The 17,730-nt window shown below is 39.0% G+C and overlaps 1 protein-coding gene across 3 annotated transcripts in view; it reads right to left on the reverse strand.

Moving 5' to 3' along the window:
• Positions 1 to 17,409, reverse strand: part of CCDC90B (coiled-coil domain containing 90B) — a 54,561-nt gene extending 37,152 nt beyond the window's left edge. For 2 of the 3 annotated variants that reach the window (XM_081239505.1, XM_081239504.1), the window contains exon 1: positions 16,916 to 17,409. Coding sequence is in view for 2 of the 3 variants with exons in the window: in XM_081239504.1 (XP_081095630.1) it covers positions 16,916 to 17,015 (100 nt within the window). In the remaining variant the exon portion in view is untranslated. The remainder of the gene's footprint in view (positions 1 to 16,915) is intronic. The other variant, XM_081239506.1, reaches the window with a different exon arrangement.
• Between the last annotated feature and the right edge of the window lie 321 nt (positions 17,410 to 17,730).

Raw genomic sequence — 17,730 nt, forward strand, 5'->3', positions numbered from 1 at the left:
ACTGCTAACAGCTATAAAAGAGGAAATCGACAGTGACACAATAATAGTGGGGGACTTTAACACCTCACTTACACCAATGGACAGATCATCCAAACAGAAAATTAATAAGGAAACACAAGCTTTAAATGACACAATAGACCAAATAGATTTAATTGATATTTATAGGACATTCCATCCAAAAACAGCAGATTACACTTTCTTCTCAAGTGTGTACAGAACATTCTCCAGGAGAGATCACATCTTGGGTCACAAATCAAGCCTCAGTAAATTTAAGAAAATTGAAATCATATCTAGCATCTTTTCTGACCACAATGCTATGAGATAAGAAATCAATTACAGTGAAAAAAACGTAAAAAAACACAAACACATGGACGTTAAACAATACGTTACTAAATAACCAAGTGATCACTGAAGAAATAAAGAGGAAATCAAAAAATACCTAGAGACAAATGACAATGAAAACACGATGATCCAAAACCTATGGGATGCAGCAAAAGCAATTCTGAGAAGTTTATAGCTATACAAGCCTACCTCAAGAAACAAGAAAAATCTCAAATAAACAATCTAAACTTACACCTAATGGAACTACAGAAAGAAGAAAAAAAAAACCCCAAAGTTAACAGAAGGAAAGAAATCATAAAGATTAGAGCAGAGATAAATGAAATAAAAACAAAGAAAACAATAGCAAAGATTCATAAAACTAAAAGCTGGTTCTTTGAGAAGATAAACAAAATTGATAAACCACTGGCCAGACTCATCAAGAGAAAGAGGGAGAGGACTCAAATCAATAAAATTAGAAATGAAAAAGAAGTTACAACAGACACCGCAGAAATACAAAGCATCCTAAGAGACTACTACAAGCAACTCTATGCCAATAAAATGGACAACCTGGAAGAAATGGACAAATTCTTAGAAAGGTATAACCTCCCAAGACTGAACCAGGAAGAAATAGAAAATATGAACAGACCAATCACAAGTAATGAAATTGAAACTGTGATTAAAAATCTTCCAGCAAACAAAAGTCCAGGACCAGATGTCTTCACAGGTGAATTCTATCAAAAATTTAGAGAAGAGCTAACATCCATCCTTCTCAAACTCTTCCAAAAAATTGCAGAGGAAGGAACACTCCCAAGCTCATTCTATGAGGCCACCATCACCCTGATACCAAAACCAGACAAAGATACTACAAAAAAAGAAAATTACAGACCAATATCATTGATGAATATAGATGCAAAAATCCTCAACAAAATACTAGCAAACAGAATCCAACAACACATTAAAAGGATCATACACCATGATCAAGTGGGATTTATCCCAGGGATGCAAGGATTCTTCAATATACACAAATCAATCAATGTAATACACCATAATAACAAATTAAAGAATAAAAACCATATGATCATCTCAATAGATGCAGAAAAAGCTTTTGGCAAAATTCAACGCCCATTTATGATAAAAACTCTCCAAAAAGTGGGCATAGAGGGAACCTACCTCAACATAATAAAGGCCATATACGACAAACCCACAGCAAACATCATTATCAATGGTGAAAAACTGAAAGCATTTCCTCTAAGATCAGGAACAAGTTAAGTATGTCCACTCTCACCCCTATTATTCAACATAGTTTTGGAATTCCTAGCCATGGCAATCAGAGAAGAAAAAGAAATAAAAGGAATACAAATTGGAAAAGAAGAAGTAAAATTATCACTGTTTGCAGATGACATGATACTATACATAGAGAATCCTAAAGATGCCACCAGAAAACTACTAGAGCTAATCAATGAATTTGGTAAAGTTGCAGGATACAAAATTAATGCACAGAAATCTCTTGCATTCCTATACACTAATGATGAAAAATTTGAAAGAGAAATTAAGGAAACACTCCCATTTACCACTGCAACAAAAAGAATAAAATAACTAGGAATAAACCTACCTAGGGAGACAAAAGACCTGTATGCAGAAAACTATAAGACACTGATGAAAGAAATTAAAGATGATACCAACAGATGGAGAGATATATCATGTTCTTGTATTGGAAGAACCACTATTGTGAAAATGACTATACTACCCAAAGCAATCTACAGATTCAATGCAATCCCTATCAAATTACCAATGGCATTTTTTACGGACTAGAACAAAAAATCTTAAAATTTCTATGGAGATATAAAAGACCCCGAATAGCCAAAGTAGTCTTGAGGAAAAAAAACGGAGCTGGAGGAATAAGACTCCCTGACATCAGACTATACTACAAGGCTATAGTAATGAAGACAATATGGTACTGGCACAAAAACAGAAATATAGATCAGTGGAACAGGATAGAAAGCCCAGAGATAAACCCATGCACCTATGGTCAACTAATCTATGACAAAGGAGGCAAGGATATACAATGGAAAAAAGACAGCCTCTTCAATAAGTGGCGCTGGGAAAACTGGACAGCTACATGTAAAGGAATGAAATTAGAACACTCCCTGACACCATACACAAAAATAAATTCAAAATGGATTACAGACCTAAATGTAAGACCGGACAGTATAAAACTCTTAGAGGTAAACATAGGAAGAACACTCTTTGACATAAATCACAGCAAGATATTTTTTGATCCACCTCCTAGAGTAATGGAAATAAAAAGAAAAATAAACAAATGGAACCTAATGAAATTTAAAAGCTTTTGCACAGCAAAGGAAACCATAAACAAGACGAAAAGACAACCCTCAAAATGGGAGAAAATATTTGCAAACCAATCAACGGACAAAGGATTAATCTCCAAAATCTATCAACAGCTCATGCAGCTCAATATTAAAGAAACAAACAACCCAATCCAAAAATGGGCAGAAGACCTAAATAGACATTTCTCCAAAGAAGACATACTGATGGCCAAGAAGCACATGAAAAGTTGCTCAACATCACTAATTATTAGAGAAATGCACATCAAAACTACAATATGGTATCACCTCACACCAGTTAGTATGGGCATCATCAGAAAATCTACAAGCAACAAATGCTGGAGAGGGTGCAGAGAAAAGGGAACCCTCTTGCACTGTTGGTGGGAATGTAAATTGATACAGGCACTATGGAGAACAGTAGGGAAGTTCCTTAAAAAACTAAAAATAGAATTACCATATGACCCAGCAATCCCACTACTGGGCATATACTCAGAGAAAACCATAATTCAAAAAGACACATGCACCCCAATGTTCATTGCAGCACTATTTACAATCGCCAGGTCATGGAAGCAACCTAAATGCCCATCGACAGATGAATGGATAAAGAAGATGTGGTACATATATACAATGGAATATTACTCAGCCATAAAAAGGAACGAAATTGGGTCATTTGTAGAGACGTGGATGGATTTAGAGACTGTCATACAGATACAGAGTGAAGTAAGTAAGAAAGAGAAAAACAAATGTCATATATTAACGCATATATGTGGAACCTAGAAAAATGGTACAGATGAACCAGTCTGCAGGACAGAAACTGAGAAAGAGATGTAGAAAACAAACATGATACTATACATAGAAAATCCTAAAGATGCCACCAGGAAACTATTAGAGCTCATCAATGAATTTGGTAAAGTTGCAGGATACAATATTAATATACAGAAATCTGTTGTAATTCTACACAATACAATGAAAATCAGAAAGAGAAATTTAAGGAAACAATCCCATTTACCATCGCATCCAAAAGAATAAAATACCTAGGAATAAACCTAAGGAAGCAAGAAGACCTGTATGCTGAAAACTATAAGACACTGATGAAAGAAACTGAGGATGACACAACAGCCAAAACAATCTTGAGAAAAAACAGAGCTGGAGGAATCATGCTCCCTGACTTCAGACTGTACTACAGAGCTATAACAATCAAAACAGTAATAGTACTGGCACAAAAACAAACACATCAATCAATGAAACAGGATACAAAGCCCAGAAATAAACCCATGCCCTTACAATCAATTAATCTATGACAAAGAAGGCAAGAATATACAATGGAGAAGGGACAGTCTCTTCAATAAGTGGTGCTGGGAAAACTAGACAGCTACATGTAAAAGAATTAAATTAGAACATTCTCTAACACCATACACAAAAATAAACTCAAAATGGATTAAAGACCTAAATGTGAGACCAGATACTATAAAACTCCTAGAGGAAAACATAGAACACTCTTTGACATAAATCACAGCGATATCTTTTTGGATCTGTCTCCTAGAGTAATGGAAATAACAACAAAAATAAGCAAATGAGACCTAATTAAATGTAAAAGCTTTTGCACAGCAAAGGCAACCATAAACAAAAACAAAAAGACAAACTATGGAATGGGAGGAAATATCTGCAAAGGATGCAACTGACAAGGGATTAATTTCCAAAATATACAGTTTATACAGCTAAATATCAAAAAATAATACAATCAAAATTTGGGCAGAAGACCTAAATAAATTCTTGGCTTGACAGCTTTTTATCTTTTAGTAATTTATAGATGGTGCCTCAATGTTTTCTCAATTGCATTTTTTTCAAGAAGAAATCTGATGTCAGTCTTATCTTTGTTGCTCTGTATTTAGTATGCCTATTTCATTTTTTTCCCCTGGATGTTATTATTTTTTGATCTTTGCTTTAAACAAATTTTATAGTGATGTGCCTTGGTTTAGTTTTCTTCATGTTGCTTGTACTTGAGTGTTTGTTGAGCTTCGTCATTTTATAGTTTCCCTCAAATTTGAAAACTTTCACCCATCATTTCTTCAAAATTTTTTTGCTACCTTCTATTTTTGGGCCTCAAGTTACACATATATTAGGCCAACTGAAGATGTCTCCGAGCTCACTGGAACCTTTTTTCTACCTCCTCCTCCCACAGTCTTTTACACTTTGGATAGTTTTTATTGCTATATTTTCAAATTTTCCAATCTTCTCTTCTGCAAGACTAATTTTTTTTCTGAGCTCAGCAGAATTTTATTTACTTTTTAAAAATTTCTTCATAGGAAGGAAAAATTATTTTGTGACAACATCAAGACTACCAACTCAGGAACAACCAGATGGAAGAGATGCATAGGACAAGTTATATTGCAAGACAAATTTGTTGGGAATTCTATCTAATGCAGTTTTCATATAAAACCTTCTAGTTTTGATATCTAGAAACTCAACTTGATAGATTTCTTACCTTTTCCATATCTTCTAAGCTTTTAAACATGTTTATGTCTGATAATTCTTACATCTGTCAGTTCTAGCTTGGTTTCAAATTATTGATTTTTTCTCTTCATTATGGGTTGTGTGTTCCTGAGTTTTTCATGCTTGGTGATTTTTGATTGGATGTTAACTAATAAGTTTGTTACCTTGTTTGGTGGTGGATATATTTATAAGTATTCTTGAGCTTCATTCTGGAATGCATTGAAATTACTCAGAAACAGCTTGATTTTTTTAGGTCTGGATTTTAATATACATTATTCAGGCCCAGAGTAGTGCTCAGTCTAGGGTTATTTATCCCCAACTAATGAGGTAAAACCCTTAAATATATCCTACCCAATGTCCCACGAATCATGAGTTTTTTCCCATCTGGCTGATGGAAACAGACATTGTTCCTGGTCCTGTAGGTGTGTGGGGTACTGTTCTCCTTAAATACATGTAACTGTACATATATGTGCATGTGCGTACATATATGGTATATATATGGTACATATATAGGGTGGTTCTTTCTCTAGTCTCAGGCAGTCTTCTCCTATGTACACCCTGTTCACTACTCCATTAAGTACTCTAAGTGGATCCTTTGCTAATCTCTGAAGTTCTCTCTCTGTGCACATTCTCCTCTATGGTATCTGTTCTGTGAACTCAAGTCCTTTTAGTCTCCCATACTGTCAGTTCCATCTCTTCAACTCTAAGAATGTGCCAGGTAATAGTAACCAATCATCTTACTTGGTCTGGAACTGAGGGATGGATAGTCCAGGGCAAATCAGACTATATTTGTCACCCTATCACTAGGTTTTCTCTGAGTTCCCCCTCCCTGAACCACAGCCAGAAACTGAAGGTAACAAGCGAGGGTAATAATAGTTTCCTTAGAAGATAAATATGGTGCCTGAAAATCCGTCTTAGAAGGAAGCCAAAAACTAGGTAGCCTTCCTTATACAGATATTTCTTCAGCACTCTTCACAGTACCCAACTCTTAACAAGGATATTTATGTTTCATACCTTTAAAATTAATCAATGAAAATCACTTCATGAGTTGTAAAATAGTTGGATTTGCGATTTTAGCAATAGGTTGGGGATTTCTGTAAATTCATGGGGTCTCAAACAAGATTTATTCTAAATGAGTAACACTGGAAATGGAGAAGATGAGGGAAATGTAAACCTGCTGCATAAAAAAAAAAAAAAAAGTTCATGTAACGTATATCCTGGTTGGACTTCCTAAAGAGAAGCAGAGTAAAACAACCAGGCTAGTTTTTATACCATGTCCCAAAAGAAGAAATACAAGTCAGATTCTGCTAAAAACAAACAAACAAACAAACAAATGAAACATTCAGGAAGATTAAAAAAAAAATCTGGTGTCTGGAGAATGGCAAGTTCTATAATACTGCTACAAAGGTAGGAGAGTAGATACAGGGAATAGGGAGAATGGACTAGAAAGACAGACTGGCCCAGACTGTGAAGATCATGGCTTGCAATGCAATGGTATTTAAAGTTTATCCTGTAGGCCAGTGGTTCTCAACCCTATCTGTATATCAGACTCAACTGTAAGGATTTCAAAGAATAAATATACCTAAACATAATTGTTAGAGTTATTTGTGTAGTAGTTCTGAGGTACAGTCCAAGCCTATAATGCTTTAAAATCTTAACAGGAAGCCCTGATGCACAGTCAGATTTCTAAGCCAAAGCAGCCACTATAGGTCAAAGTTCTATGAAAACAATAACGATAATAAATATATTCTTCAACATTTGTACTCTGTACCTTTTTTAGCTCTTCAAAGAATCAAAGTTGAGAAAAAATGTAAAACTGAAGCAAACTGTAGAGTCCACACATAGCTGCTGCTCTTCATCCCTCACCTCCCTCACTCTGACAGTGGTCTGCTTTCTTTCCTGAGTAGGAAAACTGCAGAGGCAGCTGGTAATACTTTGTGTAGGCATGTGAGTTATATGTAAATCACATGCAAAGAAACCAAGAATCATTTCTCAGATGGCCCAAGTGAAGAATATTTGTCTCAGGGGAGAGATCAAGATGGCAAAATAGAAGGGCGTGGAGCTTACCTCCTCCCACAAATACATCAAAAATCCATCTACATGTGGAACAATTCTCACAGAATACCCAGTGACCACTGGCAGATCTGATACAATCAAAGCTTCAAGAAAGATCACCATGTAACACAGTAGGACTAAAGAAAAAAAAAAAAGAATTGGGACAGGACCTATGCCCCTGGGAGGAAGCTGTGAAAGAAAAAAGCTTCTCTCACTCTGGGAACCCCCTTCACTGGCTGGGAGATCAGCCGGAATAGATAGAGCGCTTCAGAGACTTAGGGAGTAGTGCAGCAACTGGCTTGCAGCATGCAGAATAGAGACCAGCATAGCCAGTCCTGGCCACCTCACTGCACTCCCCATCCTGAGATGCGCGTCTGCTAGTGCACCTGGGGACTGGGGGCTGAAACTCGAGCTTCAGCAGACAGACCTGGGGAGAGGACTGATGTTGTCTGAGAAGAGATAGCACAAAGCGGCTGGAGTGTGGTCCGGGCTGCAACTGGGAGTGTGTGCAGGACGGAGCCTGAGTCTGCCACAGAAGCCCCACTGTTAATGCATGTATGAAGGGAGAGGTGATATCCCACCATAGCAGCCTGATTCTCAGCATGCTCACAGCTGGTATGGCTCTGACTCTACTAGCTCTGGGAACGTGCAAGTGCCAGTGGGTTGCCCATACCCAGAGGTGGGGCTGAAACCTGAGCCATGTCTCCAAGGATGTGAGAGTTTGGCAGATTTATGATGCTGGTGCCTTTGTAAGCTGGGTGCCTGTGGGTCATCCGAGCTGATTACTGGTGTTCCCATGGCTGGGGCAGGTCTGGCATTAGCATGCACACAGAGGTGGGGCTGGGGTCTGGGCTAATTCTGTGGCTCCCACAGCAGTACTGGTGCCTGTGTGATTGCAACGGAAATGCACTAGGGACCTGCGCTGGTGGCTTTGTGAGCATAGCACCTGAGGGACATTTGGGCTGATTGCTGCATTCTGACAGCTGAGGTGGGGCCAAGTGCAGTGCCAACAACAGTGTACTCTGTGAGCACACACAGATGACAGGCAACATGACAGACTGCACTTCCTGGTGGACAGCTCCTCTGAAGCTGTCCTGAATATGCAGAGGCATATTTAGTGGCTCCTCTACCAGAAGAAGTGCTCCAGTCCTGCCTACCTTACACCTCAGCTCAGACATGGATCTAGGGGCTTCTACTCCAACAACTGGGGAGCAAAGAAACCCTGCCCCTGACAGGGCTGTGACAACCAGACCAAAGGTGAGACCATGCTCAACATCCAGTGCAGGCTCTGGTTACCACAACTCCAATCACACACCCCTATCAAGGGGATAATGACAAGAACACACTGAGGGGATACATGGCAGGCATCCATACTAAAAAGTGTCCTCACACCAAAAATATTAGACTCACGGAGGCTATGTAGGGACACACCAACATAAAAACAGCCCTTCAAGACCACAGTAGATAACTGTTTCTCCTAGATTCAGTCAGAGAAATATAAGTAAAATTAAGCAGCAGAAGAACCACCCCAAATTAGAGGATCAAGAGAACTAGTTTGAAAGAAGAAACAATGAAACAGACCTGTACAGACTAAACGCCGAGTTCAAAAAGGAGGTAATAAAAATACAGAAGGAATTAAGAATAGCTATTGATAGAAATACAGATCACTGTAACAAGGAACTAGAAACTATAAAGGGGAGCCAGTTAAACTAGAAAACTAATTTGCTGAGACGAAAACCAAACTAAAGGCAACAAACAGGAAACTAAATAATGCAGAAGAATAAAGAAGTGATCTGGAAGACAGAGTAATGGAAATCACCCAATCAGAACAGCAGACATAAAGACAAATGAAAAAAAAAGATGAAAGCAACATAAAAGACCTATGGGATAATATAAAGTGTGCCAATCTATGCGCAATAGGGATCCCAGAAGGAGAATAGAAAAGGGCATTGAAAATGTATTTGAAAAAATTATGGTTGAAAACTTCCCAAGCCTAAAGAAGGAAACAGATATCCAGGTACAGGTAGCAAGAGGGTCCCAAACAAGATAAACCCAAACAGACCTACACCAAGATATTTTATAGTTAAAATGGCAAAAGTTAAAAAGAGGATTCTAAAGGCAGCAAGAGAAAAATAAAGAATTAGTTACAAGGGAACCCCCCCTAAGGTTATCAGCTGATTTCTCTACAGAAACGTTACAGGCCTGGATTGGCAAGATATATTCAAAGTAAGGGAAAACCCTGCAACCTAGGATACTCTACCCAGCAATATTACCATTTAGAATAGAAGGAGAGATAAAAAATTTCTCAGACAAGCAAAAACTAAAAGAATACAGTAATACTAGACTTATCCTAAAAGAAATATTGAAAAGTGTTCTCTAAATAGAGAAGCAAGAATCAATCGGAAAGAGAAAATCACAGTAGGAAAGTAAATCACTTAAATAAACCACTACAGAGATTAAGAAAAAAATTTTATGAAAGTGATTATAACTACAATGCACAGAAAAGGATAAACATGAAGATGTAAAATAGGACATCAAAATCACAAAATGTGGGCAAAGGGAGTATGAAAATGTTGATCTTTTAGACTGCGTTTGAGCTTATATAACTACCAGTCTAAAGCGAGTAGACATAGTAATGGGTTAACATATTTGGAAACTGGGTAACCACAAATCAAAAACATACAATAGGGCTTCCCTGGTGGTGCAGCGGTTGGGAGTCCGCCTGCCGGTGCAGGGGACATGGGTTCATGCCCCGGTCTGGGAGGATCCCACATGCCGCGGAGCGGCTGGGCCCGTGAGCCATGGCCGCTGAGCCTGCGCATCCGGAGTCTGTGCTCTGCAACGGCAGAGGCCACAGCAGTGAGAGGCCCGCGTACCACAAAAAAAAAAAAACAACAATAAATTCACAGACACCAAAAAGAAAGGTACTCAAGCATAATACAAAAGAAAACCATCAAGCCACAAAAAAAAAATACAAAAAGCAAAAGAAACAAAGAATACAAAATCAACTGGAAAACAAGGTTTAAAATGGCAATAAAGGGCCTCCCTGGTGGCGCAGTGGTTGAGAGTCCGCCTGCCGATGCAGGGGATACGGGTTCGTGCCCCGGTCCGGGAGGATCCCATATGCCGCGGAGCGGCTGGGCCCGTGAGCCATGGCCTCTGGGCCTGTGCGTCCGGAGCCTGTGCTCCGCAACGGGAGAGGCCACAACAGTGAGAGGCCCACATACCGCAAAAAGAAAAAAAAAAAAAAAAAAAAAAAAAAGGCAATAAATACATATTTATTTCTTCAATAATTACCTTAAATGTCAATGAACTAAATGCTCCAACCACGAGTGGCAGACTGGGTAATAAAACAAGAACCTACATTATGCTGCCTACAAGAAACCCACTTTAGGGCAAAGACACACATAGACTGAAAGTGAGGGGAAAAAGACACTTCATACAAATGGAAATGAAAAGACAGCAGGGTAGCAATACTCATATCAGACAATATAGACTGTAAAACAAAGTTCATAAAGGAAAATAAAGAAGGACACTGTATAATGATAAAAGGATCAATACAAGAAAAGAATATTACATTCGTTAACATATACACACCCAATATAGGAGCACCTAAATACATAAAACAAATACTAACAGTCATAAAGGGAGAAACTGATGGAAATACAATGATAGTGGGAGACTTAAACACCTCACTGACATCAATGGACAGATCATCCAGACAGAAGATCAGTGAGGCAACAGAGATCCTAAAGGACACGATAGAACAATTAGACTTAACTGATATCTTTAGGACATTACATCAAAAAAAACCCAGAATACACATTCTTTTCAAGCACACAAGGAATATACTCTAGGACAGACCATATACTAGGACACAAAACAAACCTCCAAAAATTTAAGAGGATAGAAATTATTTCAAGCAGCTTTTTTGACTACAATGGCAAGAAATTAGAAATCAACCACAGAAAAAGAAACATTACATGGTGGGTAAACAACGTGCTACTAAAAAACCAATGGGTCAATGACAAAATCAAAGAGGAAATTTAAAAATATCTTGAGACAAATGACAATGAAAACACAACCATAAAAAATCTATAGATACAGCAAAAGCAGTTCTAACAGGGAAGTTAATAGCGATACAAGCCTTCCTCAAAAAAACAAGAAAAATCTCAAATAACCTAACTTACCAGCTAAAAGAATTAGAAAAAGAACAAAACTTGAAGTCAGCAGAGGAAACAAATAATAAAGATTAGAGACAACATCAGGAGTTCCCTGGTGGTGCAGTGGTTAGGACTTGGCACTTTCACTGCCTTGGCCTGGATTCAATCCCTGGTCAGGGAACTAAGATCCCACAAGTCACAGCATGGCCAAAATAAATAACTAAACAAAATAAAGAATTAATTTTTTTTAAAAAAAGGGATTCCCTGTTGATACAGTGGTTAGGACTCTGTGCTTTCACTGCCGAGGGCCTGGGTTCGATCCCCGGTTGGGGAACTAAGATCCCACAAGCCATGCGGCATGGCGCAAGAAAAAAAAAAAAGAGGGAGAAAGAGAGAAAAAACAAACAGATTAAAAGAAAGTAGGGAAAAAATCAATAAAACCAAGAGCTGGGGAATTCCCTGATGGTCCAATGGTTAGGGCTCTGCGCTTCCACTGCAGAGGGCAAGGGTTCAATCCCTGGTCGGGGAACTAAGATCTTGCAAGCTGTGTGGTGTGGCCAAAACAAAACAAAAAGAATAATCTTAAAAACAAACAAACGAAAAACCAAGAGCTGGTTTTTTGAAAGGATAAACAATATCTACAAATCTGGCCAGGCTCACCAAGAAGAAAAGGGAGAGGACCCAGATAAACAAAATAAGAAATAAAAGAGGAGAAATAACAACTGAAACGCAGAAATACAAACAACTGTAAGAGAATACTATGAATAATTATAGGCCAATAAATTCGTCAACCTAGAAGAAATGGACAAGTTTCTAGAAACATACAGCCCACCAAAACTGAATCAAGAAGAGAGAATACGAACAAACCAATTGCTAGAAGTGAATTAGAATGTATAATTTAAAAACTCCCTGCAAACAAAAGTCCTGGACTGGGATGGCTTCACTGGAGAATTCTACCAAACATACAAAGAAGAACTTATATTGATCCTTCTCAAACTCTTCCAAAAGATCGAAGAGAAGGGAACACTTCCAAAGTCATCCTCTGAAGCCACCATCACCCTGATACCAAAACAACACAAAGACACTACCAAAAAAGAAAATTATAGGCCAAATATCTTTGATGAATATAGATGAAAAAATTCTCAACAAAATAAGAGCAAACTGAATCCAACAACACGTAAAAAGGATCATACACCACGATCAAGTTGGATTCATCCCAGGATCATAAAGATGGTTCAACATATGCATATTAATCAATGTGATAAACCACACCAACAAAAGAAAATACAAAAAACCCCACATGATTGTGTCAACAGATGCAGAAAATGCACTTGATAAAATTCAACATCCATTCATGATAAAAACTCTTGCCACAGTGGGTATAAACGGAACATATCTCAACATAATAAAAGCTATTTATGACAATCCCACAACCGACATAACTCAATGGTGGAAAGCTAAAAGCCTTCCCGCTAAAATCTGGAATAAGACAAGGATGCCCACTCTCACCACTTCTATTCAACATAGTATTAGAAGTCCCAGCCACAGCAATCAGACAAGAAAAAGAAAAGGTATCCAAATTAGAAGAGATAAAGTTGTCATTATATGCAAATGACATGACACTATATACATAAAACCCTAAAGACTCCACACAATAACTACCAGAACTGATAAATGAATTCAGCAAGGTAGCAGGATATAAGATTAACGTACAGAAATTGGTTGCACTTCTTTACACTAACAATGAAATATCAGAAAGGGAAAGTAAGACAACAATCCCTTTTAAAACTGCATCAAAACAAAACAAAACAAAAACTTAGGAATAAACCTGACCAAGGAGGTGAAACACTTATATGCTGAGAACTATAAAACACTGATAAAGGAAACTGAAGGTGATTCAAAGAAATGGAAAGATATCCCATGCTCTTGGATTGGAAGAATTAATATTGTTAAAATGGCCATACTACCCAAAGCAATGTACAGATTTAATGCGATCCCTATTAAATTACCCATGACATTTTTCAAAGAACTAGAACAAATAATCCTAAAATTTATATGGAACCACAAAAAAAAAAAAACCACATCCACAACTGCCAAAGTAATCCTGAGGAAAAAGAACAAAGCTGGAGGCATAACCCTCCAAGACTTCAGACAATACTATAAAGCTCACAGTAATCCTAACAGCATGGTATTGCACAAAAAGAGACATATGGATCAATGGAACAGAACAGAGAGCCCAGAAATAAACCCACACACCTATGATGAATTAATCTTTGACAACTGAGGCAAGAATACACAATGGAGAAAAGACAGTCTCTTTAGCAAGTGGTGCTGGGAAAGCTGGACAGCTGCAGGTAAATCAATGAAGTTAGGACACTCCCAGGACTTCCCTGGTGGTCCAGTGGTTAAGACTCTGTGCTTCCACTGCAGGGGGCATGGGTTCCATCCCTGGTTGGGGAACTAAGGACCCCACACGTCATGTGGCGCAACCAAAAAAAAAAAAAAAAACCCCACTCCCTCACACCACACACAAAAATAAACTCAAAATGGCTTAAAGACTTAAATGTAAGACATGACACCATAAAACTCCTAGAAGAGAACATAGACAAAACATTCTCTGCCATAAATCATATCAATGTTTTCTTTGGTCAGTCTCCCAAGGCAATAGGAGTAAAAGCAAAAATAAACAAGTGGGACCTAATTAAACTTAAAAGCTTCTGCACAGCAAAGGAAACCATAAACAAAACGAAGACCACCCTTAGAATGGGAGAAAATATTTGCAAACGAAGTGACCGACAAGGGATTAATCTCCAAAATATACAAACAGCTCATGCAGCTCAATATCAAAAAAACAAACAATCCAATCAAAAAATGGGCAGAAGATCTAAATAGACATTTCTCCAAAGAAGACATACAGATGGACAAAAGCATATGAAAAGATGCTCAACATCACTAATTATTAGAGAAATGCAAATCAAAACTATAATGAGGTATCACCTCACACCAGTCAGGATGGCCATCATCAAAAAATTTACACACAATAAATGCTGGAGAGGGTGTGGAGAGAAGGGAACCTTCCTACACTGTTGGTGGGAATATCAATTGGTACAGCCACTGTGGAGAACAGTATGAAGGTTCCTTAAAAAAATAAAAACAGAGCTACCACATGATCCATCAATCCTACTTCTGAGCATATATCCAGAGGAAGCCATAATTCGAAAAGATACATGCACCCCAATGTTCACTGCGGCACTATTTACAATAGCCAGGACATGGAAGCAACATAAATGTCCACTGATGGATGAATGGATAAAGAAGATGTGGTACACCGGAATATTACTCAGCCATAAAAAAGAACAAAATAATGCTGTTTGCAGCAACATGGATGGACCTAAAGACTATCATACTAAATGAAGTCAGAGAGAGAATGACAAATATCATATGATATCACTTACATGTGGCATCTAATATAATACAAATGAACTTATTTACAAAACAGAAACAGGCTCACAGACACAGAAAACAAACTTATGGTTACCAAAGGGGAAAGGGTGGGAGGAGGGATAAATTAGGGGTTTGGGTTTAGCAAACTAAACCCAAACCAGATACAAACTACTACAAACCAGATACAAACTACTATATATATCAATAAAATAGATTAAAAAAACAAGGTCCTACTATATAGCACAGGGAACTATATTTAATATCTTGTAATAAAGTATAATGGATATACTCAATACCTTGTAAGAACCTATAATGGAAGATAATGTAAAAAAAGAATATATATATGTATAACTGAATCACTCTCCTATACATTTGGAACTAACACAACATTGTAAATCAACTATATTTCAATAAAATTTTTTTAAAAGACAAAAATAAAGTATAATGGAAAAGAATTTGAAAAAGAATATATATATGTGTATGTATATATATATATATATATATATATATATATATATAACTGAGTCACTCTGCTGAAACTAACACAACATTGTAAATCAACTATACTTAAATAAAGAATTTTTAAAATTTACTGCTAACTTCAGAGCTGCAACACTTCAGTGACGTGGGTGATCATTAATATATATTTTTACATGCTGGTCTGTAGATGTATACTTTGCTAGATGCATCAGAATTATCAGGATTAATATATTAAATAATAAACTAACACAGAGATCTATGGGCTCCACCTCTCCAGACTGACTCAGTAGTTCTGCGGGAGGGCCAAAAAATCTGTGTTTTTGAAAGCACCCCCAGTGTTTTTGATGTTCTAATTTTGGGAAGTAGTAATCAACTAGGAATCCAGCAACTATTGGTCACAAAACTTAGACAAACCTTCCTGTGTCTTCCTTTATCTTTAAATAGGGAATGGGACTAGATGATAGTTAACTAAGACCCTTCACTTGGTCAGACGTCAAGGTTTTCAAATTCCTTGATTACTGACATTATGAGGCAAGCTTAAACTACTTGTACCCAGTAAACATTCAATAAATATTTGTTTAGTGAAGAGGGTCACAAATCATATTAGCTCTAAAAGTTTACAAAGGATTGAGGCTGCGGTGATTTTCCAGGGTTCAAAAAAATCCTACGTCCATTTTGTAAAGCCCATCATAATGTGCGTGTATACTAAACACCTAAATATGTACAAATACCTTGCAAGGACTCTGGGAACTAAACATTGGTCTTATAGATGGGGGATCTACAACTGCAGTCTTGCTGGGTGAGTAAAACGAAACAATGAGCAAAACAGCACAAAGTAGTGGTACTGGGCGGCTCAGTTCACCTGGCACTAAAGATTTAAGGTGAATAGACAATGGTTATTACGAAGTGCCTACTCTGTGGACAACCTTAAAGAGTTTTAAAATTAGGGGAAAAAAGATTCTGGAAACGTCTCTCAAAGTCAGACGTCCAGGACACACTGCTAACAGCTGCGCCTCCCAGTCAACCATTGTAGTTACGGCATTCCCGTTTTCTTTTCCTTCCTTTTTTTTTTTTTTTTTTTTGAAAGGCTACTAGGTGATTACAGAGTACTGAAAATCAGCGAAAATAAAGCGGACCTGACCTGAAATGTACGCTGTAGTTTACCAGAGACCTGGATTCGAGGACTGCACCTAAGCAACACAGTCTAAGTCTGAACAGGCCGCGAAAGATACACAGCCTCTCCGAACACAGATTACTTTACGGTTGCTCCCGACACACCTACGAGAGGGCGGGGATTATCAGCCCCATTTGATGATAAGAAGAAGAATGGTTCAGAAAGACGCCAGAAAGACGCCTGGCGGGGCTCTAGTGGCGGAGCCAGGCGGAAAGCCAGGCCTTCAGAGGCAAGCCCTCCGAAGAGGAAGGCGGTCCTCTTCTCCGTCCTCGACCCTCCCGCCTCAATCCCTCGGGGCGAGGCCCGGGAGCAGGGTCGCCAGGACCCTGAGTGGGCTGGAAGGCGTGGCACCTTCGCCTCACGCTCGCCCAAGCAAGCACGAACCACGGACACCGTCCTTCTACAGAGCACGCAGGCATCGGTGATGCGGTGCCTTTTCTCACCTCTCCTCAGGGCCGGCGAAAAACGCCCGCGGGGAGTTGAAACCCGGCGGCCTCCGCTGCTTTCAGAACGCAGTAGTCGCCCAAACCAGCGACCCCACATATCTTCGGCTTTCCAGCTGGCGGGGGAGGGAGAAAGGCTGGATGAATCGCGCTCAGTCTTTTGCGTAAGGTAGTTCTGGTACCGCGAGGGTGCTGGGAAATGTAGTTTTCGGCCGGTCACACAAGCGTCTCTCGGCGCAGGCTCGCACCGCTGTCCCGCAAAGCTGGGCCTCTTCACAGACGGACCCACAATTCCCTAGCATGGTTCAGAGCTGCTCCGCTTTTCCCACCGCCCCTCCCCAACCCGTGCACGCCGTTACCGCCCTAAGAAAGCGGAATCTTGTTTGAGAACCTTCCGCCTCCCGTTTCCAGGCAATGCGATGTACAGCTCAACAGCCAACTCCCACCGGAGAGCCAGTGCCCATTGCCAGTTTGGCTCAGTGGGAGACGGAGTCACGTCTAGCCCCACGGCAACCTGGGAAGTGCAGTCCTCGGCCGCTGAGCATCCTGGGAGATCGCGCAGAGACCTTCTGGGAAGTGTAGTCCCGCGGGCCCCTCATTCTTGCTGCTTCATATCCTGCTGCTTCGCCCTCTCGTGTACAGGAGGACGAAATGTATTTGGTTTAGTCGCTTTCGTCAGGGAAGCTGAATTCCTTCGCTTCTACGGTAGACCAGATTTTAAACCTTTATCCCTCTCAGACCTCAGTACTCCAGACTTTTCCCCACATGGTAAAATGTTGAAAATAACAACACACAGTAGTTGTGGGGTTCAAATG

The sequence above is a fragment of the Mesoplodon bidens genome (assembly GCF_964165515.1).
Source record: "Mesoplodon bidens genome assembly, chromosome: 7".
In the NCBI taxonomy this organism is placed as follows: Eukaryota; Metazoa; Chordata; class Mammalia; order Artiodactyla; family Ziphiidae; genus Mesoplodon; species Mesoplodon bidens.